At 56.0% G+C, this 24403-nt stretch overlaps 12 protein-coding genes across 12 annotated transcripts; 8 read left to right on the forward strand and 4 right to left on the reverse strand.

The window, feature by feature from the left end:
- The first annotated feature begins 58 nt into the window (after positions 1-58).
- DL89DRAFT_149910 (uncharacterized protein) lies at positions 59-4337 on the forward strand. Its single transcript, XM_040883525.1, has one exon. It carries the CDS (start codon positions 523-525, stop codon positions 4231-4233), a length of 3711 nt encoding a protein of 1236 aa, XP_040743598.1. The 5' UTR covers positions 59-522; the 3' UTR covers positions 4234-4337.
- Positions 4293-5777, reverse strand: DL89DRAFT_283587 (nucleotide-diphospho-sugar transferase; the record flags this gene model as incomplete). The annotated part of the gene is made up of 3 exons (XM_040889743.1): positions 5035-5777; positions 4395-4877; positions 4293-4357 (listed from the first exon to the last, which is right to left on the reverse strand). Exons 1-3 carry the CDS (start codon positions 5642-5644, stop codon positions 4293-4295), a joined length of 1158 nt encoding a protein of 385 aa, XP_040743599.1. The 5' UTR covers positions 5645-5777.
- A 1669-nt stretch (positions 5778-7446) lies between these two features.
- DL89DRAFT_257260 (nucleotide-diphospho-sugar transferase) lies at positions 7447-8091 on the forward strand (the record flags this gene model as incomplete). Its single annotated transcript, XM_040885514.1, has 1 exon — positions 7447-8091. One exon carries the CDS (start codon positions 7447-7449, stop codon positions 8089-8091), a length of 645 nt encoding a protein of 214 aa, XP_040743600.1.
- A 540-nt stretch (positions 8092-8631) lies between these two features.
- On the forward strand, positions 8632-14499 carry DL89DRAFT_257261 (WD40 repeat-like protein; the record flags this gene model as incomplete). The annotated part of the gene is made up of 4 exons (XM_040885515.1): positions 8632-13202; positions 13331-13383; positions 13413-13433; positions 13526-14499. 4 exons carry the CDS (start codon positions 8632-8634, stop codon positions 14497-14499), a joined length of 5619 nt encoding a protein of 1872 aa, XP_040743601.1.
- Positions 14500-14509: 10 nt separating this feature from the next.
- On the reverse strand, positions 14510-16025 carry DL89DRAFT_267204 (succinate dehydrogenase and fumarate r). The gene is made up of 2 exons (XM_040887396.1): positions 15582-16025; positions 14510-15402 (listed from the first exon to the last, which is right to left on the reverse strand). The coding sequence occupies exons 1-2, from the start codon at positions 15624-15626 to the stop codon at positions 14626-14628; spliced, it is 822 nt and encodes a 273-aa protein (XP_040743602.1). The 5' UTR covers positions 15627-16025; the 3' UTR covers positions 14510-14625.
- A 938-nt stretch (positions 16026-16963) lies between these two features.
- On the forward strand, positions 16964-17764 carry DL89DRAFT_222835 (PhyH-domain-containing protein; the record flags this gene model as incomplete). The annotated part of the gene is made up of 1 exon (XM_040884606.1): positions 16964-17764. One exon carries the CDS (start codon positions 16964-16966, stop codon positions 17762-17764), a length of 801 nt encoding a protein of 266 aa, XP_040743603.1.
- DL89DRAFT_149753 (uncharacterized protein) lies at positions 17625-18301 on the forward strand. Its single transcript, XM_040883523.1, has one exon. It carries the CDS (start codon positions 17779-17781, stop codon positions 18163-18165), a length of 387 nt encoding a protein of 128 aa, XP_040743604.1. The 5' UTR covers positions 17625-17778; the 3' UTR covers positions 18166-18301.
- Positions 18302-18858: 557 nt separating this feature from the next.
- DL89DRAFT_267207 (MFS general substrate transporter) lies at positions 18859-20702 on the forward strand. Its single transcript, XM_040887397.1, has one exon. The coding sequence runs from the start codon at positions 18980-18982 to the stop codon at positions 20597-20599; it is 1620 nt and encodes a 539-aa protein (XP_040743605.1). The 5' UTR covers positions 18859-18979; the 3' UTR covers positions 20600-20702.
- A 129-nt stretch (positions 20703-20831) lies between these two features.
- On the forward strand, positions 20832-22731 carry DL89DRAFT_267208 (DUF1613-domain-containing protein). Its single transcript, XM_040887398.1, has one exon. The coding sequence runs from the start codon at positions 20853-20855 to the stop codon at positions 22317-22319; it is 1467 nt and encodes a 488-aa protein (XP_040743606.1). The 5' UTR covers positions 20832-20852; the 3' UTR covers positions 22320-22731.
- Positions 22312-22828, reverse strand: DL89DRAFT_267209 (uncharacterized protein). The gene has a single exon (XM_040887399.1). It carries the CDS (start codon positions 22719-22721, stop codon positions 22428-22430), a length of 294 nt encoding a protein of 97 aa, XP_040743607.1. The 5' UTR covers positions 22722-22828; the 3' UTR covers positions 22312-22427.
- A 265-nt stretch (positions 22829-23093) lies between these two features.
- DL89DRAFT_257266 (uncharacterized protein) lies at positions 23094-23801 on the forward strand (the record flags this gene model as incomplete). Its single annotated transcript, XM_040885516.1, has 1 exon — positions 23094-23801. The coding sequence occupies one exon, from the start codon at positions 23094-23096 to the stop codon at positions 23799-23801; it is 708 nt and encodes a 235-aa protein (XP_040743608.1).
- Positions 23802-23831: 30 nt separating this feature from the next.
- On the reverse strand, positions 23832-24365 carry DL89DRAFT_267212 (uncharacterized protein). The gene is made up of 2 exons (XM_040887400.1): positions 24260-24365; positions 23832-24138 (listed from the first exon to the last, which is right to left on the reverse strand). Exons 1-2 carry the CDS (start codon positions 24293-24295, stop codon positions 23896-23898), a joined length of 279 nt encoding a protein of 92 aa, XP_040743609.1. The 5' UTR covers positions 24296-24365; the 3' UTR covers positions 23832-23895.
- Positions 24366-24403: the final 38 nt, after the last annotated feature.

Raw genomic sequence — 24403 nt, forward strand, 5'->3', positions numbered from 1 at the left:
GCAGCGATTTGCCACCTGCCCTGCCCTGGCGACCATAAACATCACACTTGGTGAAACACCCCGCGCCGCAGTTATTATTGTGGCAATGTATCGCCGCAGACAGCGTTTTCCAACATCATGGCCAACGTCCTGGTGGATTTTCTGGTCGACGCCCAGTGCCCCTGCTCCCTGGTGAGCGATTTCTGTGGGATTTATCGCCGCATTCTGGCCCAGCGTTTTGCTTGGGCCTGCTGCGGTAGGCTGTATCAGTCGACTGGAGTCAACAATCCGCCGGTGTTGGCTATAGCAACACCCTTGGACGGCTCATAGTACCTGTTTGGATTCGCTCATGGTTCCATCCAGGCCTCCATATGCCTCCGACAGCCCTCCCCTTACACAAATTTCAAGAGACACAGTCTGCAGATGCTTTGGATCCACACGAGGATGGCAAGCTAGCTGACTCTAAGGCTTGGATTGCAGATCAGCTGGTTACCGATCATCGGATTAGCCGGGCTTGCACACCGATTTCCACCAGGCACTTGCATGGCCAAGATAGCGGTGTCCGGGCTCAACCTCCGTCTTCGCCTTTTTTTTGCCCAATTTCTTTTTGTAATCCTCAAATTCAACCCTGGTTCCACTTTCAGCCGGCCGCCCAGCTCACCTACATTACAAACAATTCGCGGCCGTGCGGGTTCACTACTTTTACGCATAGTACTCACGAGAAATTCTGGCATGCCGCTAGCGACCCCATGGCAGCATGTTCGCCGGCAGCTGCCAAAAGCCGTCTTTCGGGCAAGGCCAGCTCGTTATAGCACTGGATACAGACAGACAGGCGAAGGGCGGTTGTTAGACAGCATGCGCTCGCTGGCGCAGTCCGGATCGCCGATCCAGCGCGAGGCGCTGTGGGGCCTGTACCGGCGAATCGCGGGCGATAATAGCACTGGCAGATCAGCCTTGTCACCAACAACAGCGCGGATGTTGATAGAGCTGATGGTGCAAGATAAGGACACGACGAGAGCGCTGCAGCGACTGTCGGAGATTTTGGGCAACATAGATAGACACCGGAGCCTGACTGAGGACGAAGTCGCCATGGTGCAGCGGATATGTGCAAGCCTGGACTTGCGACACCACCATACTCCCCTGGATCAGTCACCAGTATTTGCAGACACTGCAGCCCACATTGGACCTACACAACAACCGCAGTTGGTATCGCTTATTGAAGGGATCCGGGACGCAGCAACTCCAGATCTGGCGAAACTGCGATTGCAGCTCTTGACAAAGGCAGATCCGATGGCTACTTGGAAAACATACCGGGCATTGGTCGATGGCGATCGGTTAGAGGACATTACAAAGACTGACATGACCCGTGTGGTCGACATGTGTGGATCAATGGGGACGATTTTTGGGATTCAGTGCTTGAAGCAGGTTGAGCGGGATTTAGAAACATACCCGGCACTGTTCCACACTCCGCATGCGGTGCTGATCAGCACATACGCGCTACTGGGATCAATTGCGGATTCACAAAGGTGCTACGTCGACGCACTCGGATCGGAAATGTACCCGAACAAAGCACCTATAGACTGGAGCATGTGTTACGCGCTGTTCCGGGGTTCGCGGCAGCGCGAGGGACGCGAGATCTTTAATCAGCTGGTATCTAGAGGCGAGGCGACGCCACGTATGTACAGTATTCTGCTGGCCGAGTATACGCTGATGAGGAATCCGGCCCGAGCATTTGAGCTGTTCCAGGATATGCGGACGCGGCACATCAAGCCAGAGTACCGTGCATTCTGCACGCTTGCGACTGCGTGTGTCATGTCGGCAGAGACTAATGCACCAATGGTGCTCAGCGATGTCACTGCGGACATGAAGAGCTGGGGGTACACGCCTGGCATGGACTTTTTCATTTGTATGCTCAGGGGGTACCACGAGTCGGGCCAGGATTCGATGTTTGACGGGCTTTTGTCGAGATTGCGGCTGTTGAGTCTTCAGCCAGACAACGAACTACGCAAAGTGCTGCTGCTGAATGCGATGCGGCGGCGAGACACTGATAGAGTGGCTGTGTTGAGTCGGGCAGCCAAGGATTCGGCCGACTTGGTTCCTCATATTGTTCGCGCGCTGTGCCATGTGGGGGAGCAGGGGCGTGTAACCGAGATCGTAGATTTTGCTGGCTTCCCCGCAACCAATTCTCTGGAGAACGCCAAATTGGAGGCGGCTATGTATAGCCCCACGGTGGCAGGCAACCCCGAGGTTCTTATTAATTATGTGGAGGACATGGTTAAGCAAGGGTTTACACCGTCGTTTCGTTTGTTCCGCGATATTGTGCGGCATATTTGGCTGCATTCGGGACGCGACAAAGCGATTCAGGTATACGAGCAATTCAGCGCGATGGGAATGCCAAGGAGTATAGACATGCTGTCAACAGCGACTCAGCTGTATATCAGCAGCAGCAAGCCAGGCAGGGCAATGCCAGTGTTCATGGAGCTCATCGAGTGGCTATCGCAGTCAGACCTAAGCATGGTTAGCATCGACGATAAGACGCTCCGGCGCATGATGCGGCTGGTGATTCTGCAGAGCGGGATTAGAGTAGCGCACGAGGTCTTCGACAGGCTGGCTAAGCTGCCGATCAAGCGAGCACAGCTGCCGTACAGTACGCTGATCGAGTTCTATGTCAACCACCAGCAGGCTGACAGGTCGCGGGCACTGATCAGCCATGTGGTGCAAAACAACATCCCGCTGACAACGGTCGCCATCAACCTGTACTGCCGGTACCTTGCACAGGAGTCGACGGTGACCGATCTGGCCAATTTCCTGCGGTACCTTTCTCGCACGCACACGCTCGATCAGATCGCCGACGATGTTGCCGAGAAATTCTTCAGCCGGTGTGCCATGGAGCGCAGCATGGCGGACTTTGAGTGGGTGACCCGAGCACTGGTCAAGATCAGGCGGCCGCTCGGCATGTGGAAGCGGGTGCTTAATTCACTGGGCGAGCACGATGTCCAGACGATGTGCCGCATGGTGCAGGTGGTGGGCGACTGCAGCGAGGATCCAAACAAGATGATGATGGTGCTTCTGATGAGCGTCAAGGAGTCGCCGTGGCGCGCTGCCGTTGCTGACCAGGCCCTGACGGTTCTCTACGACCAGCGGGTGAGAGTAAGGAAGCGCGTTTGCGAGGCGGCGATTTCAGCAATTGTCGATACATGGACAGACGCGAATGGCCGGCTGGGATCCAAAGCACCCTGCAAGTTTAGTTCGCGGTTCCTGATCGAGGCGCTGGAGCGGAACATCTACCGCGCGATCAGCATTGGGATTTCGCCTAACCTGCTGACCAGCTGCATGCTGGCACTGGCGTCGTCGTCGCCACCGGGCGGGTACAAGCGCTGTCTGGGGCTATTGAAAACCTTGAGCTCCGACCAGCAGAGCATCCAGCACTATGTTGCGGTGGCACGTGGGTGTGCGCGGTACGGGTCGATTGCAGGGATTGATGAGGTAGCTAGCACTGTCAGGGCGCTAGGGATCCAGGTCAATACTCCGCTGATCAACGCATTCATGCATTGCTACGTCGGCCTGTCGCCGCCACTGCTTGCGCCGTCTACAAGCATGGCTGTCGATACCGGTTACCGACAGCAGGTGACCGAGCAGTTCTATGATACGTGTCTGGACAAGGTTCTGTCGCTATTTGGCGACATGCAGTACCAAGGGTGCACGCCGGACAAGTTCACCTACACGACCATGCTCCAAGCATGCGCAAACGCCGGCAAGACCGAGTACGCCGAGAAGCTGATTAGTGATATGCTGGCCCAAGGTCATGTTCATGACGAGGTCACAGCACTAATGTGGATCCGGCTCCGGCTCAAGTCTGGTGACGTGCAAGGGGCATTGAGCGTGTTCCGGGCGCTGGAGGACACAACAAAGAGCCAGAACCTAGGGGCTCAGGACGACCGGTACCGTGGACTGTCGCAGGTCAGGCGGACGCCAATGCATTTTGCTGTTGTCATCCAGCACTACGCCGATGCCGGGCGATACCGCGAGGCTCTGATGCTGCTCAAGGCCATGCATGGCCATGGGCGCACGGGCGAAACCTGGATGTACTCGGCGCTGCTGCGGCGGCTGATGGCTGCCGACGAGCGTACGCACATGGCTGAAATGCTGCGCGAGATGGGAGCGGCTGGAGTGGTGCCTGATATGCAGACCATCGAGGCAATCAAGGCATACATGGCAAAGTCGAGCGACAGCACTGCTCTAGATCCAACATAGCGACACCCTGTTACAAAAATCTAGCAATGTAGACTATTAGATTCCAACAGCATTAATTACTATGTGTTTATTGGCGATGGCTGCCAACCTGTCGTTGCTCGAGCGCCTTGAGGACGAGCCCGACCTTGGCAGCACAAAGTCGCTGGCGGGGACAAATGCACCCCACTCTGTGCTGGAGGCATCGACGCGAATATCAGCTGGCGGTCTATCATTTCGCTTCCACGCGTTGTCGAGCATATGGTGTGACCCGGTGCTGGTAGATGACGATAGGTCCACAGTCTGTTCGCTGCTGATATCCTGATGGTATCCCTCGGCCGAAAACGCCTGCCACTTGTCGTATGCTTCTCTTTCAGGCGACCACTCCGCCACATACTGGTCATGGACACTCCACCACTTCTCAACCAGCTCTGTGTTGTCGGTGGCAGAGCCAGCGTCAATGGACCCGTTGGCGGCGCGGAGCCATGTCCAGGGCTTGTTTGGGCCGATAAAATGCACAACCCGGACGTCGTCCGAGAAACGCCTGAACGCGGGCGCGTATGTGTAGAAGCTGGTGGATGTGGTGTTGAACGCAAAGGGCAGGCGGCGTGTCGGGTCTGCCCGGCTCCAGTCGGCGAAATACGCGTTGAGAAGGCCCTGGTCGCCGCCTAAAAGCAGGATTTGCGGTAGAAAACCGAGGAAAAAAGGGATCCGCAGATGTGAGTGGTGATTGGCCTTTTGGTGAGCATGTGTGAACAATCGAACATGGCGTGCGGGCGAAATGCATGTATCCAGCAATTGCGCATTGCATCAGTCTCGCCAAACCTGCATCCTCGTTGGGGAGGGGATGAATGTTCATCGCTTTTGGGGAGGGGGTAGCGCAGCGCCAAATAATACACGTCAATACGTTACCATCGAAAGATCCTTGAGTGATAAGCATGTCGAGCAGGCCCTTGTGCGTCTGCTCTGCCGGCTTTGCAACGAACACACCCGAATTGAAGCAGTCGGGCCACCCGAGATCAGGCGCCGCGGCCAGCAGCCCCTGGTTCCTCATTCCGCCGTTTGGCCTATACTCTTCCTCCTTTGGCCCATCCAGCAGCTCATCGATTGATTGCAGAACCAGTGTGTCGGCATCCAAGAACGCGATGCGCTCATAGCTGGTAAGCCCCCAGACACCAAGCTTGGTCACCGTGGAGCCAAGATCCGGGCGGCCCAGAAGCGCCAGGCTGCGCTTGTCTTGGGTATCCAGGAGCGGCACAGGCACAACCTGGTCAAAGGCACCTGCAAGGCGGTCGAGTGTAGACTTGGAGAGCTGGCCGTCGGCGACAAGACAGATGATGGCATGTTTGGTGCTGGTTGCGCGCAGCGAGGCAGCGAGCACCAGTGCGCCTTGGAGATATGAGTCAGTGGTGAGGAGCGTGGCAAATGCAGACATTATTAGCACTGGTTGGATTCGTGGAGGAGAGATGTTTCAGGCCATTGGCCCGCCAGCGCATTTTCCTTTAACCCGAAGGAAGGACTGTGAAGGCGTCCCCGAAGTGCTCCGTCTGGGGGAATATGGATAGATCAACTGCGACAAGGGAAATAGTACATTTAAACCACGGCTGTTGACGCTATTGCGCAGTGACATCGCACATTGCACATGGTGTGCAGCAATAGGCGGGGGATGCAGGTGTCGCTTGATGGGCATTATCCGCAGCGTGCTATCAGCCGAGATCTCGCAATTGTGCTGACTGGTGCTCATCCAGGGACTCCATCACCTGCCCTCCCAGTCACTCACTGATAGACACTTTTGGAGGAAATGAGGCGACAGCGACTGGGTGGGCGCATCCCGCCTTTGCAAAACCACCCGACTCGGATCTTCTCGCAACAAGTAGAAAACATCAACAGCCTGCAGAGGCTATTTTCTGTTTCCAACTCAGTGACAGAGGAGCGCCCTCTACATGCAGTGCCAGCGCGGCGGATCGATTGCTGGGCATTTTCGGCCAATACCAGCGCTATCCTGCCGGTGCTGACATCGCTCCCTCGGTGGAGCTCTCCATCCAGAAACATCGTATCCCCAACGGCACCAGACCGTGGATGTTCCTGGACCCGAGGAGACCGCAGAGAGTGGTGCAGTGAAATTGCCGGGCTGGCAGGAAATGCGCGGGTGTTGCTCAAAGACGGGCTGCTGTCCCTAGTGTGCTTCCTGGGTTCGTGAGCAGACCAACAATGGTGTGTGATCCTCCTTCCCCCATCTGGCGGTCACCGCACGTAAGCCGAATGGGCCGCCTGAGCTCCAAGCAGCACAACCTGGTCCTGCTGCTTCTCTCCTTTCTACTCCTCGCACCCCCATTCTGTTTCTCTCTACGCCCTTCTGTGTTTGTTAGTCCTTCTTGCCTTTTGCCAGTGCTGGCAACTATTCACTTTATTTTTTCACTCTTGGCCCCACAAAAGGTAATGTACATTTTGTCTCAACCAGCGCAGATTGCCTGGTGGGCTCTCCCAAGGGATCCTCAGGCAGACATGTGCGCCTGCGTCCGTATGTGCTGGGCCCGGTCCTGGAGAGATGTGTGTGGCAAGAGCGTAGCTTAGGGTAGCGGGCATATCTAAAACAAGCAGGACCCAAGCCTCGCCTTGGGCGACAATCAGCCGCACTGGCTCCGCGCAGGGCTCCCTCTGCTGGAGCCGAGATTTTTATCAGCGCGCCTCGGCGGATGCGCCTGGGGCATGGCGGGAGGAGCATGGCCGGTTGCACCAGAGCTTATTTAGTTCCATTCGCTTTGTTCGCTGAATGCGCGCTGGGCCGCGTCCATCTGCATCGCCTGCCTTGTCCCTGTCTCTCCACTCCACTCCACTCTTCAGGGCAACCATGCTCCCTCTCCCGCAACACACCAAATCTGCCGAGGATATTTTCGCCTGTGCCTTTCTATCCATTCATTCCTTCACGCCTTTTCTCTTTCTGGTCTTTTCTCTCCCCCACACCGCTCTCTCTAATACCGGCCATCCGTTTCTATTTTTCAGCTATTCCACCCCTCGCTGGGCCTTTTTCTTTGTAAACTCTAATTTGCAATTCACTACAGCAACAAACCTTATTTGTCCGCTCCGTAGCCGGTAGCTGGGAGCAAACACACGAGGCAGCAGAGAGATAACGCAAACCTACTCACTCCCTCGGGCACGCCCTTTTGTAGCTTGTTACGTCACCCATACGCATTTTGCCCCGCTGGATAGACCAGTTCCTTTGATTTACCACAGATAATGAGCAGCGTCCAAGAGGCTCGCACGGCCGGACGGTTCGCATACGTGACGCTTGTGACCAGCGACGGGTACGTGGATGGAGCGCTAGTTCTCCTGCATTCGCTGCGGCGCACACTCACGGGCCACAACATTCTGTGCCTGGCCACACCAAGCACTCTCTCTCCACAGTCCCTGCTGCGCCTGCACGAGCACTTTGACGGCGTGATCAAGACCGATCTGCAGCTCTCGGACGACCACCGCGGGCTGTCGGTGCTCGGGAGGCCTGATCTGCGCAGCACTCTAACCAAGATCCAGCTGTGGGATCCGGCGCTGTTTGGCGCATGGGACGCCCTGTGCTACCTAGATGCCGACACGCTTGTGCGCCAGTCGATCGATGATGTGTTTGACCGGTTCTACAGTTGGCGGGAATCGATGGCTGACTGGAACGACGGCGGTCTGGTGGCCGCGTCGCCGGACACTGGATGGCCTGACTGCTTCAACTCGGGTGTTCTGGTGGTCGCACCAGGCTACCAGTGCCACAGGCAGCTTATTCAGCGCGCGGCGACTACAGGCGCCAGCTTTGACGGTAAGATTCCATGCTATTTTGTTCGTGTTTGTACATCTCCCATGCTCTCCCGAGCCATGTCTGCCGGCCTGCAGCCGTAAATTGCGCCTTGCGGGGAATGCTGGCGCGTGTGTGATTTTCTACTACTCAATGCCACGTCCACATTGGCAACACAGGACAATCGCGGGCGAGCCACACATCACCGTGCCCTGAGGTGTGTGCTGTCTGTGGATGTGAGTGACAACGCACCCTAATCCTCTGCCCCCTCCCCGCTGCAGAGCATGCGGCTGTGCTGCTTCCTGGCCGCTCTCGCCAGCCTGCATACGCAGCACCAGGGCAACCTGTTGAGCGAGCAGGCATGTCTTGCGCGCTCTCTGCTGCGCTGGTCCAGCGATCCTCTGTTGGGCGTGGATGACAAAGTGTTCATCGCTTTGAACATCTCCCGCGGCAAGCGAACAAACATGCAACAGTGGCAATCGCACTGAATTATCCGCTGTTCTCCCCAACTTGCTTTATCTATAGGTGCTGACCAGGGCCTGCTGAACGAACAGTTTTCAGACTGGTCGGCCTCGGCGCCCTACCGCCGCCTGCCGTTCCTGTACAACGCAACAGCCAATGTCTACTACACTTACGAGCCTGCGATGCAGCGATTCGGCCATGACGTCCGGGTTGTGCACTTCATTGGCTTGTCGAAGCCGTGGCACTGGAACCGCACGCCTGGCGGCGGCCTGGTTGCCGATGCCCAAGTCTCCGAGCGGTGGCGCCAGCTGGTGATGCTGTGGTGGCATATCCACGACGAGCATGTATCTGGATGGCGGTACTGGAAGGGCCCGTTCGACAAGGATCTGGCCATGGGCAAAGGGTACCACCATATCACTGAGCCGCTCACCCCACCCCCGCAAGCCGACGTCCCTCAGCAGCAGACTGGACATGGTATATCTGATGTGCCGAGACATCAGCAGCACCAGCCTGGTAACGATGACAGGGCACATGCCGAGCCTGAGCACCAGCCCACCGACGAAGTGCCAGACTGGGACAAGGACTGGTCATGGGCGAATGACCGTGTGCATCCCTTTGACTATGCGTATCTTGCCGGTCATATCGACACACCCGCCCAAGCTAGCGATGGCTTCCAGCAGGAACCACAGAAAGAGCAGCACCACAGCCATGAGCAGCATCCCAGCCATGAGCAGCAAGTGCAGCACGACCAGCCGCAGCAACACCCCACGTCCTCCGATGACCAGAGTCACGGCAAATTGCCACAGCCTGAGCAGCAAGCATACAGACAGATCTCTGAGTTATTTGTTCGCAGCTCTAGTGATGATAGCAGCCAGCAGCATGGCGTAGTTGCTGACACATACCAGCAGCATTACGAGCAGCCCAAGCCCCAGGGTGCGCCAGAGTGGATGAGCTCACAGCGCCCATGGGAGGACGTCGCGCGCGAGGGGTGGATGCACCACGACGAGTATCAGCCGCACTCATACGACCAGTCATTTGTCGAGCGCCATATTGACCAGCACCAGCAGCCGATTAGCAGCGGCTATGTGTTCCCCCTTCAGGAACTGGGCCATCAGCACCAGGAGCAAGAGTTTGTGCCAAGGTCGCTCCTACCCCACCAGAACCTGTATGAAGCGTCGCAGGTTGTGATGGAGCCTCAGTACCGTCCTCGACAGCAAGAATACCACCATCAGCAGAAACAACTGCAGAACCACTACCATCATCAGCACCATCGCTCGGAGTACTACCAGCAGCCACGGCACCACGAGCATCGCCAAGAATACCAGGGGCACCAGCAGCAATGGCCAAGTGGTGAGCAGTACACCGAGCCACATCAGCGCTCGCACAGCATGCACAATATTGGCCACCACCATCACCAATACCAAGGGGGTCATGAAGGCTACAACGGCGAGCAACAGTGGTACCATGACTCAGGCAGCAGCAATGCTGGGCCACAGTATGGCCAGGGTGGCCAGCACCAGCGCAGCCCGAGCCAAACTCAGAGCATAGACCACAGCAGCCGCAGCGGTGATTCTCCGCTCTACTACCCGCAACCCAAGACACCCATCATCGTCAACCCGGTCGCGATCTGGGAGTCAAGTGAGGAACAAGCACGGCGCCGTGCATGGGCTCAGCGGGTGCGTGCACCAATGGAGACTCCACATGCCACCACCGATCCAATCCTGGGTCACTCCCAGCCTGGAGCTGCTGTGGCTGCTGCAGCATGGGGAGGTGCTCCACCAGCAGCCGAGTACGCGGTTCCACATGTCATGGATCAGATCGATAGCAGCCAGCTGCCGGCTGAGACGCCGTGGAAGATCAGCCATGTGCGCCAGCGCAACCGCTCCGAGGATGGTGGTATCCCGCAGGCGCCCGGCGGTATGCAGTTCAAGGAGGGTGTGGCCACTGAGTCCAATGCGCGCGATGCTGCAGGCCAGTTCCTGCAGCGCTGGCACGAGGCAGTGGTTGCTCGCAAGCTCCACTCGCAGATCGACGGCATTGATGTCGAGCGCCTTGAGCACGGTGTGCCCAGGTTTGAGCGCGGCACAGACGCAATCAGACTCGAGACCACCGTGTCGTGTGAGGCTGAAGACTCGAAAGGTGAGCGCACTGTCTACCGGTTTACCCTGAGCTCAACGCTTGATATTGGCGGGGCCGCACAGCAACAGCAGCAACAGCAGCAGATGCCACAGATGCCCACCCAGCCGGGCCCAGCTACGCCGGCTGGCGGTCCCGGTGGCTCGCAGTTTGTCATGCCAGCGGAGCATGGTACTGGTGTAGGTACCACTCAGCAAGACATTCAGCATGATGTGCATGCGTATTGCAACCCCAACACGACAAATGGCACGGTTCTTGCCGATAGCGAGGATGCCAATGTCACTATTTTGAGACAGCCGGTGAACTACGAAGAGCCGACTATCTCCCGTCGCTCAAGCTTCGTGCAACAGCAGCCCGGCAGCCTGCGCGGGATTCCGCAAATGGTCAACCGGACAGCCAGCATGGACCATATCGACCAGTTTGCCGAAGCTGATGCCCGCTACTGGAAGCTGCACCGCCAGCTCATTGACATCGAGATGAACCAGCGCCGGCAGGACGAGGTTGCACATATTGGCGAAGTCCAGCAGGACCGTCGGGCAAGCGAGGGCTGGGATGAGGTGCAGTCAGAAAAGATCGATTTGAGGTCCCCGCCCACGCCGACTATCAGGCTCAAGTCTACGGCAGGGTCAACTGGGTTTGGAAGCTATCGTCGCCCTTCAGCATTTAGCATCGCTGACCCAGCTACGTTCCAGCAGCAACAGCCTGAGGAGGAAATGCTGCCTGTTCCAGCTAGCCGTCCCCAGGGTCGCCGCCTGTCTGCCGAGACCACTACTCGGCCGAGCTACACCACCCTGTCACCGAATGCCCCAGTGCCCATGTCGCTTGAGACTTCAGTTGGCGAGAGCCCAACCAAGCATGGAAAGCGGGGCGACACCGGCCTGACGCTAAAGCGCCGGAGCAAGAGCAGCCCGCGTCTGGCAATGGAGAATGCGCGGTACCACGCACCCACATCACCACTGGCACCTGCAGGCAACACTACTGGTAGCCTGCTGATTGGGCATAGTAGCAGCGGCGGCAGCGGTGAGGGATTACAAAAGCCCTCACCTTCCGACGATTCGGCCAAGGCTTCTGGCACTGGATCGCGGTCGTCGCGCGTGCCGTCACGCAGCCGGTCGTTCAGCGCTCTGCGCAAGATTGCAACTCACAACAGTGCCCAGGCTGCAACCGTTGTGTCGCCCGTCCCCCGCGCTGACCCTCGTAAGCTGAAAAAACCAGCCAAACCAGTGTTCCTTACGTCATCATCGTCTGAAGACGAGGATGACGACAAGGGTGGCGATGAGGACAGCACTGCGCGCTACTTCAAGTCTGCTATTGGACGTGTCCCAACACCGTACCCGCGTGGCCTTCTTGGCAAAGTCAATGCTAACGACGAAAACAAGGGCAAAGTCGAGTCGTCAGAGAAGTCAGCAGAAAAGCCGGTGAAAAAGGAAGGCGTGTCGGCTGAGAGCATGACACTGCCGCTGGCAGCGGGTGGATCGGACGGCGGCGATAGTAAATTTGGCCATACCCGCTCGTCGGGATTGGGCGAGACACCTGGGAAGCAAAAGATGCGACCGCGTATCAACTGGGGCGATGAGGATGACGAGCCATTCCCGAACGATGATGACCAGTCACTTGACGCCCAGTGGCTGCGGATCATAAAGGGAGGGCCACCAACGCGGGCATCAGTCCGCCCGGCAGGCTCGAGCGGAAGCAACACACCACAGGCACCAAAGGCCAACAAGCATGCTGAAGTGGATGTCCAGTCGGAGGTCAACACCGAAGTCTCTGTCGTCGTTGTCGAGGACAGTGCACCCGAAACGCCGGCTGCGACCAAGGCTGAAGACGAGGCTGAGGAGATCAAGGTGGAAGGGGCAATGCCGGTGACAGATGCTGCAATGGCCTGCAATGAAGAGGATAATGCTGATGAAGCTGACGAAGAGGAACTGGCGCCTGAGGTTAATACAGAAGAAGCTGCCTCTGCCAGTGAACCTGAAGAGCCTGGCCTCCCCGAGACCACCGACGGCGTGCCCATCTCGATCCCCGCCATTACTCCTCCTGAGCAGCAACCACCCCGTCTGCGCAAGCGCAGCTCTCTGAGTTTCCCCAACCTGATGGACCGCGAGTTCGAGACAATCAATGACTCTGAAGCCGACACCAGCGACATGGAGATCCAGCAGCGGTTCTGGTCGCGCGCGATGAAGCCGAGCAAGTCGGGGTCGTCGACTCCACACGCGCCAGCACGCCGCAAGTCTGTTGTCGAGATGTCGCATGACATTTCATCCGAGGACCTTGCTGCCTGGATGCACTGGCGTGACAGCACCAGTCCTGTCAGGAAGCCGAATCGTGAGATGGTTGCGGCAGACAATGTGGATAGGGCACAGCAGCTTATTACACCTCCAGTGTCCAAGGGAAGCAATATTGACGCTGCTGAGATCTTGGTGGATCGTGAAGAAGATACGGCAACAGTTTCTGGTAGATGCCTCGACGCGCTAACCCCGCACGATGAGCTGCAGCTGTCTATGGGCAGGGCATACCCCAAGGACGTTTCTGCAGTCAGCTTGCAGCCTGAGGTGCCTGATACCGAAGTGCCCACTGCTGCCGATAAGGTGACAGTGCTGGTGGATCCGAGTACTAAGTGAGCGAGCACCAGTGGTGCCTGAACGACATGAATTCTACAAGATTGTCTATTCCCTTTTTGATGCCTCTACTTTTCAATTGAAACGCAAGAATGTAACGAATTGCAAGTTTGCAGATGATCCATAGTTGTACCAGCGTGCTGATACAGAATGGGGCCCGCATGACTGGCAAATGGCCCAGTCAGTGCGCCAACTATATTAGAATTCAGCCTCGGGATATGTCGCTAATAGTAAGTATAACGGCAATGCTGCATTGCATACAGGTCCATCACCCAAAGTACTAATTGTATCATACCGGGCGGGATTGCAACGTAGAAAACAGGCAGCTTGAATGGCCATCAGGCACAGATCACGTCGCTTGCATCTGGTACGCTTCAAGGAACTGACGCTCTGTTCTCAGGATCTGAAGACAGAACCTGCCGCGTCTGGGACCAACGGACCAGCCGCGCCGTCAAAGGCATCCGCGGATTCGCAACTGAAATCTCAGCTGTGCAGTTTATCGGCGAGCACGGCCTAGTTGTGTCTAGTGGCAGCGACTTGTTTGTATACGACAGCCGCGCCCTGGGTGTGGTTGGGCAAGCAGCAAAGTTTGTAGCACACGTTGACATTGGGCAGGTCGAGGCGATTGATACACGTGGGGACTTTGTGGCATTCGTCGACGAAGACGGGCATTTGGGCGTTGTTGACTGCGACGAAGGAACTGTCGCCAGGTTCACAGGCGGGCATGCGGCGATGGCATCGTGCGTTGCATTCCACCCAGACGATCTGAAAGTCGCGTCTGGCGGGTTCGACAAGCAGGTTCTTGTGTGGGATATGGCCAGCGAGGGGATTGCACAGAGACTGTCGACGGTCCTGGAAAACGGCAGCTCAGGAAAGTCGATCAACCCGCCATTCGTTTACGCCTTGCTGTTTGCGCCGTTCGAGGGTAGTCCAATTGTCTCTGGTCATGCGGATGGCCGCATCATGTGCTTTGATCAGGCTGCGGGTCGCTCGGTATGCTGGCTCGACTGCCATGGATACTCGATCTCCGACATGCAGTTTGTGCCATCGAATCCCGACCGGCTGGTGACGGCCGGGCTGGACTGCATGCTGAAGGTGTGGGACGCCGATGAGATTGTAGAACCGAACGTCGTGGATGCTGGAGACCAGATGCAGGTGGTCTTGGATGAGGACCCACCGCTGGTAGCTGCTGCTGGTCTGGTGTCGAAGCCTGACACGCTGGCCATTGCCCACGAGTCGTCGGACATCTATGTTGGACAGGATGCAAAAATTGGCATATACACATTTGCTGAATAGACTCCATGTAGAAACAAGAGATGTGTGTATTCAGTAACTGGGCACTCAGGACAAAATGCAGGGTGTTTGTTGCTGAAAGTGTCCGGAGAAGACAGCGGCTGGTGGCATGCAGAACCGGTATGCTTCTTAGTTCTTGGCCAGCAGCTTCTTGATCTCGGCAATGGCCTTGCCCGGGTTCAGGTGCTTGGGGCAGGTCCGTGTGCAGTTCATGATAGTGTGGCAGCGATAGACGCTGAAGGTGTTCTCCATCTTGGACAGGCGCTCAGGCAGGCTCTGGTCGCGCGAGTCAGCCATCCAGCGGTACGCCTGCAACAGAACCGACGGGCCCAGGTACACATCCTGGTTCCACCAGTACGACGGGCACGAGGTGGAGCAGCAGGCGCACAGAATGCACTCGTACAGACCGTCGAGCTTCTTGCGCTCCTCTGGCGACTGCAGAATCTCCTTGTTCTCGGGCACCTCGGTGCGCTGCAGCCACGGCTGGATCGATGCATACTGCTTGTAGAAGTAGGTCATGTCAGGCACCAGGTCCTTGACCACAAACATATGCGGCAGCGGGTAGATCATCATATCCTTCGACGGCTCGTCCTTCGGGATGTGCGTGATGCATGCCAGCGTGTTGCGCCCGTCAATGTTCATCGCGCACGACCCGCAAATACCCTCACGGCACGACCGCCTGAATGTCAGGGTCGGGTCGACCTCGTTCTTGATCTTAATCAGCGCGTCCAGCACCATGGGTCCACACTGGCTCAGGTTCAGCTCGTACTCCTGCATGCGAGGCTGCTCGGCAGGCGTGTCCGGGTTCCACCGGTAGATCTTGAACTTCTTGAGGTTGTCGGGCTTCTGCGCCGCCATGCGCGAAGCTGCTGTCGTGGTGATACCGCGCAGGGCAAGGCCCTTCATCTACAGAGGGAGACGGCTATTAGCTTCACTATCTTTGCAGGAATATTGGCTTGCGTGCGCACATCTCGCTTGGCAATTACGGCGAATTCGCCATTTGGGATTTGGGCAGCAAGAAACAAGCACCCGAGGAGACAGGCTTTCTGTTGGCTGAAAAAGCGCTCCGACGAGTCGACGCTTACCGAGGGCGAGTTCCAGGCGGAGCGCAGAGTCAGGTTGAGAGCCATGGCTGATTTGAAAGAGGCGGCCAATGTGAATAAAAAAGCGTGTTGAATAAAAGTGTAAATTAGAGCAAACACAGGAGAAAAGCAAAGTGGCAAGGCCAGTGATAAGCGTTCACAAAAGATAAGATCGGAAACATTCGGCTAAGGGGCCCGGGCCCATTTTTTGCCTGTCACAAAAACCTCCGACAGTATAGATCGCCCGTGTGGGTGCTCTTCCGAATACGCATGACGAAACCCGGCTGGCAAAACAAAAATAAAAGCAGCCCGTCTCGTCACGCTTGCCTTCGCCGGTCAGTCTGTGCCAGCCATCTGCCGTCTACACGTAACTGCACCCGAGGCTATATATTGCTCAGTGACTGTGAGAAAAAGAAGCTGCACCCCGGCCGGAATATGCTCTTCCTGCGAAAAAAAAAAAAAAAAAAAACTGGCTGGAATACCATGCTGAACTGGTTCGGCCTATCGGAGAGTTTTGATATGCACGGTCCTGCGGCTCATCACCGCGGGTCGGCTCCGGCTCGGCTCGAATGGAGCCCTGGCACGGATCCATCGGCCAAAGATCTTTTGTGCATCTGGATCTGAACCTGCACCTGCACGTACCAGGGTGATCTGCCGAGACCCGAACCTGTGCGGACATTCCGCAAAGAACAATTGGGTTTGCTTTGGCCCTGAGCTATGCAGACCCATGTATGCCTGCCATCGATGCGTTTTTCTGAGGGATGCCCGTGCACCTGAAACCCGCAGCACATTGATCACCCAAGACGCGCTGCACCTTGCCAGCCTGACGCACGTCAGCATCACCACCATGACTGCTGCAAACAAGCCAATATGTAGCGTGACAGACAACCGCCCCTTTTCATGCTAATTACTGAGTCTGTCACCCTGCCGGATTTTTTTTTTCACGATCCTCGTGCCCTCGCTAGTGCCGGTGAGAGGTAAGGCAGCACGTTTGGCAGATTCTTGGCGATATGGATGCTATGCTTGACACACTTGGGCACACCATCTCTCACCCCCAACCCTAGAACTGCGCCCGCTTGTAAGACACTCTGGTGCGTTGTGGTTTCCGGGATGGGCTGCACAGGAGATAATAAAAGTTCATGGTTCTATTTATTAGCTGGCCACATGCTCCAGGGAGAAGAGGGGGTGCTATCAGCCCAATGCCAGCGCTGTCTGAGCACAGGTGCGGAGTGCGATCCCAACCACCTGTCGAGCCAGCAGCCTTCCGCAGGCAGAGGAGGGGGCGGCAATATAAAAGCCAGTGCCCCTGCCTGATACGCACTACAAAAAGCCCAGTAGCTCAAACGACAAATTCTCAAACACAGCATTTCCTCTGCTATTTAACCATGGTTTACGAATTCCCTCTGACTCAGGAGCAAATCGATTCCTACTACAAGGATGGCTTCCTCAAGATCACCGACATGATTGCTGCTGACGAGGCAGAGCAGCTGGTCAAGGAGGTGCGCAAGGTGCAGTCCTGGCCTGACACGCCCGGGAAGTGGATGAACTACTACGAGATGAACCCAGCGACACAGAAGATGCAGCTTTGCCGCACCGAAAACTTTACGCCTTACAACGATTTCATCCGCGAAGTCGTCACCAGCAAGAAGGTCATGTCGGTTCTGGAGCAGCTGACCGGCGAGCCATACGTTCTGTTCAAGGAGAAGATCAACGCCAAGCTGCCTGGCGGCCAGGGGTTCAAGCCGCACCAGGATGCGCCTGCTTTCACGCACATTGGCCCTGCCAGCCACATCACCGTACTATTCACTGTCGATGGCTCGTATATCGAGAACGGGTGTCTGCATGTTGTGCCCGGCAGCCAGCAGGGAGGCACGATTCTGCCACACCATGAAGATGGATCTATAAAGGAGGAGTGGGTCAGCAAGCAGGAGTGGATTCCTGTGGAATGCAACTCCGGCGACATTCTTGTCTTTGGGTCGTACCTGGCCCATGTGTCGGGTGAGAACAAGTCCAATGTCAGCCGTGCCAACCTGTACATGACGTACAATCCGGCAAGTGAGGGCGACAACCGCGAGGCGTACTATGCCGACAAGCGGGTCCGCTTCCCGCCGCTGAACGAGCGTGAGAAGGGCAAGGACTACAGCGAGGGAGCCAAGGTTTACAACTTTGCCAACCCCATTCTGTAGACGCCGAGAGATGCATGGCGTTGCATTCAATCTTCTTCTACCTCTTTCTGAACCTCGGCCCTTGCCGTTATCTCATGCCAGCCACAATAAAAGACGCTTGTTTAAAGAAAGTGCATCTGCTGTTATCAGCAATGTCTTGCATATACAGTAGAGATGGCTGTGGCAGTGCATGTGGCATGTACGGTGCTACTAGGCAAAGGCTTCTCATTGTTATTCCGGGCCCAGTGTCCACTGACCCGCCTCTCCCGACAATCCATCCGTTCTCGGATCTGTTCCAGAATGTACCGAGCAGCAGGGTTTTGTATGTGCACATCTCCAGTCGACAATGCCAATGGATCCAGACACGTTCATTCAGCGACCAGCACCGTTCTTCCTCAGTTGAAGTCACTCCATCTCGCTAAGACTGATATTGGATCAATGGATTTCACCGTTCGGGAGGATTTACAATTTTTGGAGAGATTTACAATCCTTGGGAAATGTAGTGTGTTGTTTATCCAGCAGTAGCCTTCACTCTCCTGCAATGAAAAGGAGCACGTTCTTGGGCGCGCAAAATCTACATCACCCCCTGACACACTAGGTGCTGTAGTGTGTGTTTTGCACTGCAGCAGCTTGCATCGGTGGTGAGCGAGCATCTTCGAGCCCGATACCCCTAGCCGTTTTAGCAATAGGGCAGATGCAAGATGAGCATAGGTGCTGTTGGTCCTTTCGGTACCCCTCGTGCGTAACGTCAGAGAAGGAGATTCGTTGTTTGGGAGGGACGTCCTTGCTGGCCAACCAGTTTTTCGTCGCTAGCATTTTGCCACGGTGGTCTGCAGCACTCCTTTGCATATCGGCCACAGCATCTTCATTGCTCTCTTCTACACGGGTAAAGCCACTGCTGGCAAAACGTGGTCGGGTTCGTCTACCTCGTTCATTGCCAGCCTACACACATCCTCTATGCATGCGGCAGTCACCAGACACCTAAGCAAGGCTGATAGTAGCTAGTAGCACTCAAGTATGCCGGTTCTTGAAATCAGTCCTTTAGCTCTGACAGGTATATAAACGGGTCAGTTTTACCGACAGTGCTTCTTCCTTTCAACATTCGAACCACGAAGCTCTCGAATCCTTTGGATCACGCCTTTCTAATTACTGTTCTCCGTCTGCGTTAACATTTGCCACGCACGTCCTAGTCTACTTGATATCGCAGGAACATTCTTAAAACGGAGAGAAAGCAGGATGTGGTTCTTCAAAAGCAAGGCGTCGCCACCGCCGGCATCGTCAGAGTCAGACGTTCACAAGGAAAATGTGGACACCACCAAGAGCAGTGACGACAGTGTGAAGACCAGCGAGTTTTCCGATCCTCCACTCACTGTCGCCCAGCGTCTCGATCAGCTCAAGTGGTCGCGCTGGCACACACAGGTCACCTTCATTCTCGGCACTGGCTGGGCTCTCGATGCCTTCGAGACCTCCATTGTGTCCGGTGTCATGAGTCTGCTCAAGCACCACTTTGGTGTGACCAGCAAGGATGCAACCAACATCACCATGGTGTGGATGGCAGGCGCCATGGTCGGTGCCCTTGGTTTCGGCTCATTCGCTGATAGATTTGGTCGCAAAAAATCGTTCATCGGCACGCTCTGCATGTACTCGCTGTTCACTGTCATTACAGCCGCCTCGGCCAACTTCCCTATGTTCCTCGCATTCCGGTTCTTCACAGCCATCGGTGTTGCTGCCGAGTACACTGCTGTCAACTCGACCATCTCCGAGTTCATCCCTGCCCGGTACCGCGGTACTGTAAACACCTTTGTCATGTCCACCTGGGCAGTCGGCGCTCTGCTGTCGTCTGCAATTCAAATCCCGCTTGTCAACCACACGTCCGATAATGTCGGATGGCGTGTCGGCATGGCAATTGGCGCCCTTGCTGCTCTGTTCGTTCTGTGGGCGCGTACAAAGCTGCCCGAGTCGCCGCGCTGGCTGATCACCCAGGGGCGGTACGAGGAGGCAATCAAGCTGGTCAGTGAGATCGAGGCCATAGCCAAGCAGCCGCTGACCGACACACGCGTCAGCGTGGAAGATCTTGCTTTGGCCGATGCGGTTCAGGCAAAGAAGACCTTTGTTGATAACCGTCCTTTCTTGCAGCGGGTTGGCTCCAAGATCAAGAACCTCACCGTGATCCAGTGCGTGATCCGGTACCCGTTCCGCTGCGCATTCGCCGCCATCCTCAACCTCTCCCAGGCGTTTGGTGACTACGGCATGAGCAACTTTTTGTCTCTGGCGCTGTTGCCTATGGTAAACATCCCCGACAAGCGCATGCCGTTCTTCTACGCAATGGCCAACCTCACGACACTGCCAGCGGGATTGCTGTGCGCGTACCTGATGGACAAGGTCAACCGCAAGATCTTCATTCCATGCAACTACATTTTGGCCATCATCGGGTGCGCGACTCTGCTGCCAGCAGCCAACTCTGGCAGCGGAAACAACGTGCTGGGTGCCTATTGCTTCTACCAGGTCGGATACACGTTCGCGTGGATTACAGCGTACCCGACCTTCACTGAGATCTTCCCGACGGAGCTGCGTGCATCAGGTGTCGGCATTGCTGTTGCCTTTGGCCGGATTGCTGGAGCGGTCGCACCGCGCATTCTTGTCACAGTGTTTGAGAACACGGGCGGCGGACAGAACGTTGGCGGTGCTCTGGGTGTCACCTGTGGATTCTTTGGTCTGGGTGTCCTGATCTCGATTCCCTGGTACTTCTTTGGTGTCGAGGGTCGCGGTCGTACGCTCGAGGAGATGGCGGGAACTGCTGCCGAGCAGAAGGAGATCATGAAGCGAGAGGCTGCTGAGAAGGCTACAAAAGCGTGAAGGCATAGGTGGGGTCTGTCAACACAGATCTTTTATTTTCCAGGATGTGCTGACTCAGTGCCCACATGCAATGTCTCTAAAATTACTTTAATATTAATATTTTCACACTTGCCAGCCAGATAAGGTGTAGCAGCACAAATGATCATGGATCCATAGTAGCACAGTAAAAGTATATCCTGTTGGGCGCTATCATATGATCATGGCGGCGTCTAACCAGAGTAGATATGGAATAGACACTTTTCTGCATTTGACGATGGGTAAGACAGATACCAAGGCTATACTCGGCGCAGAGGCAACTGATACAACTCTGGAGGCGCAGCGCGTGGCAGCATTTGCGAAATTCCAGCCCACGTACTACTTTGACGCTGTCAAGGAAATGCAGATCGGCGGCGCCACCTGGCGAGTACTGGCCACAGCTGATATCGAAGACACTGAGGACAGCGATTTCCTGGGCGTAGTAGCAAGGTGGACAAGCGAGGCTGAAATCCTGATCCCACCCGTCCAGCGCACTGAGGTCCTGGACGAGCAGCCGTGCGGTACCACCGACGAACTGTGGCTGGGCGAGGGAATTGAAGAAATCAGCCGGACCCACCGTACTCTGCATCCAAAGCGATTGGACAAGGACAAGCCGCTGAAGGAAGAGGTCGTGGTGGTCCGTGTCTGTAATGATGTACTTGCAAGGTTCATCCCACGCACTCAGTCTGCAGCTGACATTCCGTTCTACTATCCCAAGGTCAGCGAGTTTGCGTTCGGGTACCTCGAGCCCACCACAAGCAGTGATGGCGGAGCGGATCATGCCCCGTGGCAGCTGGCAGTCTTGGTGCAGGAGCTGGAGACAGGGGCGACGGTGGCAACGAAAAAGCACAAGGGGATCTGGAAGGACATGGTCAAAAAGCTGTACAAGTGGACAGCGACTGCACGGCTTGGATACCAGAAGCGGCAGGTGCACGACGTGCTGGTTGACCACGAGGCGTATATAGCAAAGTACCAGGAGCTGAAGGGCAAGTATGCCGATTACTGGGTGAAGAACTGGCCAGAGCAGACCGATCCGCGCAAATTCGTGTTTGAGGATATCGCCATTGCCAGCTGGCTCATCTGCCTGTGGGCCCAGGAGCCAGGTAAAGGCAGCCCGTCGTTTGTTGATCTGGGATGCGGCAACGGGCTCCTTGTCAGCCTGCTGGCAGCGGAAGGATTCAAGGGCCACGGTGTCGACCAGTGCTCGCGCAAGGTGTGGAGTGCTTTCAAGCCTACTGTTGACCTGCGTGTTTCGACGCTCGAGCCGTTCGACTACACTGCGGACGCTGACTGGATCATCGGCAACCACGCCGACGAGCTGGTCCCCTGGATCCCGCTGATAGCGGCCAAGTCGCCCAAGACAAAGTTTGTGGTGATTCCATGCTGTCCACATGACCTGTCGGGCAAGAAAATGAACTTTGCGACTGTGGCTGGCCAGAGCAAGTACCACGCATACGTCGAGCACATCTCGAGGATCATGGGCACGTGTGGGTTTGTGGCAGAGAAGGAATTTCTACGCATCCCGTCAACCAAGAATGTGGCTCTGGTTGGCCGCTCGCGCACTGGCAAGGCGGACATGGGCGAGGTCGATCAAATGATTCAGGATGGAAAGAATGCGTTTGTTGCCAGAGTGCCAGACTCGGTCAAGAACGAGATCCGCCTGGAAAAATCGCGCAAGCGCAAGCTCGAGGCAAGCGTAGAGTAGATGCCATATATGGCTGGAGTATATTCGGGAGGGACACATGGGGGCGCTAAGAAGAAATAAATGCTAGTATGGTGTGCTGAGCTGCGAGAAAGGGTGCTTTTCGTTCTCTCACTGCTGGCCGTCGCTCTCGACCGGTATCCGAATGACGCTCTCTGGCTGCTCCGAATCGTCGTCAGCGTTGGTGGACTGCGGGACATCCACCAGCACTGCGCTCTCAAAGGCGTTTGACCAGCCTTTGGCAATGGCCAGCATGGCTGCATACTGCTGGACTACTTTGCTCATTTGCCGGTTGAGTTCCATACAATGTGCGTCTGTGGACTCCGACAGCGCCTGTATCCGCCTCAGCGCCGCCAGCTCCTGCTTCTTCCGAGCGATCCTATCGACAATAGCCTGTGTGCTCATATTTTTGAGGGAAGGGACGTGAAGTAGTTATGTACAGAAAAAAAGTGAGGAATGAAGCAAGGGGGCAAGGCAATGTGCACAAGGAAAAACAAAAAGACTGGACGGAGATGGGTTAAAAGGAGTTTTTTAAACAGGCCATGGCGGCGGAGGCAGCCTGGCGAAAGCTTCACCAGCCAACAGCGCATTATTTTCGTGATTTGGGATCTTATTTTTCAGGAGCCACGCCCAAGGCGCTCTGACAAGCAGCGGCGACCTGTTTTTGCTTCTCCTGGCCAGCCAACGTTTCTTTTGCTCTGTTTCGTTACGTTCACTGCTATTCCATATTTGTTGTGCATAACCCCTTCTTGTAAAATTACTACGCATCATCTAGAAATGACGTCTGTTGAGGACAAGGCCGTGCATACTGTTGCCGAGAAGCAGCCAGCAGATGGGGTAGCCACCGCAAATGCTGACATTGAGGAGCTGACCGAGAAGCTCGCAGCCATGCCAGCCGTGACTGAGGTCACAGCGGTTCTCGAGGATCCCTCTGCGCCTGCTAAGGAAGAAGAGGAGACAGCTGGGGAGAAGAAGGATGAGGGCAAGGGTGCTGCGAAGGAGTCTCCCAAGGCTGAGGAGGCTCGTCAAGAGTCTCCTGAGACGGGGTCTCCTAAAGAAGAGGTTCCTGCTGAAGTGGACTCCACCAAGATCGAAGCGTCTCCCAAGGAAGAGGTCCCGGCTAAGGAAGAATCCCCCAAAGAGGAGCTCCCCGACAAGGACGACGGGCCCGCCCCTGTTGCCGAGGAGAAGCCGCGTGTGCGCGTGTTCGGCTCGACGGTGTCGGGCAACCGCATCTACAAGAAGCAGATAAAGGATCTGTTCCTCATGCTGGATGCGAACGAGATCGAGTACGATTTTGTGTGCATTGCCGCGGACCAGGTGGCGAAGCGGCGGATGAAGGTCAAGTCGCTGGGCAACATGACCATCCCGCAGATCCACGTCGACGGCGAGTTCAAGGGGTGCTACGACGACGCATTCAAGGCGAACGAAATCGACGAGCTGTACGAGTGGCTGGGCCTGGACGAGGATCCGGTCGACTTTTAAAGGCATTCTGCAAACCAGACACACAGGAGGTTTAGAAAAGAGTTAAACGCTGCAGGTTCAACCATTTCGAGATTTATTTGTTGGAGGGGAATATCTAGTACTTGGACTCAATGTGCTTGAACCACTTGTCGGCGTCAAAGTTCGGGTCCTCGAAGTTGAACGACTCGGTGCTGCCCGACGAGTTCTTCTCGGCGAACTTCTTCTTCGCCTCCTCAATAAGCGTGAGCTGGTGGGCGTACTTGTCGTTGATCCGCTTCGTCTCGGCATCGTTGCGCAGAGTGCAGGAGTGCACGTAACCGTATGTGAGACCACCGCCCAGAGCGACCCAGCGGGAAATCTACCTCAGCCAAATTCAAACATTAGCAGTCACTAAATACTCGCCCTTCCGGCACTTGTCCAATTTACAGGGGTGCGATTCAGGTCCACGACCAGAAAAAAGCCCGTCAGCGAAACGTTACCTTGAAGAGCGACGAAACCTGGCGAACTTGCGACATTGTTAGGGCTGTATGAGGAAAAGAAGAAGAAATATAGAAATCGCGACTAGCTAGGAAAGGAAAAAAAAAAGTGGGCAGAAAATATGCGCTTGATACAGCTGGCACAAA

This window comes from Linderina pennispora, assembly GCF_002104995.1.
Source record: "Linderina pennispora strain ATCC 12442 chromosome Unknown DL89scaffold_6, whole genome shotgun sequence".
NCBI lineage: Eukaryota > Fungi > Kickxellomycota > Kickxellomycetes > Kickxellales > Kickxellaceae > Linderina > Linderina pennispora.

What these genes read in the sequence shown, in the direction of transcription:
- DL89DRAFT_267209 (XM_040887399.1), bottom strand. Translation starts at nt 22,721, where the DNA reads ATGAGCACACAGGCTATTGTCGATAGGATCGCTCGGAAGAAGCAGGAG.
- DL89DRAFT_267207 (XM_040887397.1), top strand. Translation starts at nt 18,980, where the DNA reads ATGTGGTTCTTCAAAAGCAAGGCGTCGCCACCGCCGGCATCGTCAGAG.
- DL89DRAFT_267204 (XM_040887396.1), bottom strand. Translation starts at nt 15,626, where the DNA reads ATGGCTCTCAACCTGACTCTGCGCTCCGCCTGGAACTCGCCCTCG. An exon ending in CCGCCTGGAACTCGCCCTCG is followed by an intron (nt 15,403 to 15,581) that starts GTAAGCGTCGAC and finishes CTCCCTCTGTAG; the next exon opens with ATGAAGGGCCTTGCCCTGCG.
- DL89DRAFT_149910 (XM_040883525.1), top strand. Translation starts at nt 523, where the DNA reads ATGGCCAAGATAGCGGTGTCCGGGCTCAACCTCCGTCTTCGCCTTTTT.
- DL89DRAFT_149753 (XM_040883523.1), top strand. Translation starts at nt 17,779, where the DNA reads ATGGCGTTGCATTCAATCTTCTTCTACCTCTTTCTGAACCTCGGCCCT.
- DL89DRAFT_267208 (XM_040887398.1), top strand. Translation starts at nt 20,853, where the DNA reads ATGGGTAAGACAGATACCAAGGCTATACTCGGCGCAGAGGCAACTGAT.
- DL89DRAFT_267212 (XM_040887400.1), bottom strand. Translation starts at nt 24,295, where the DNA reads ATGTCGCAAGTTCGCCAGGTTTCGTCGCTCTTCAAG. An exon ending in AGGTTTCGTCGCTCTTCAAG is followed by an intron (nt 24,139 to 24,259) that starts GTAACGTTTCGC and finishes TGGCTGAGGTAG; the next exon opens with ATTTCCCGCTGGGTCGCTCT.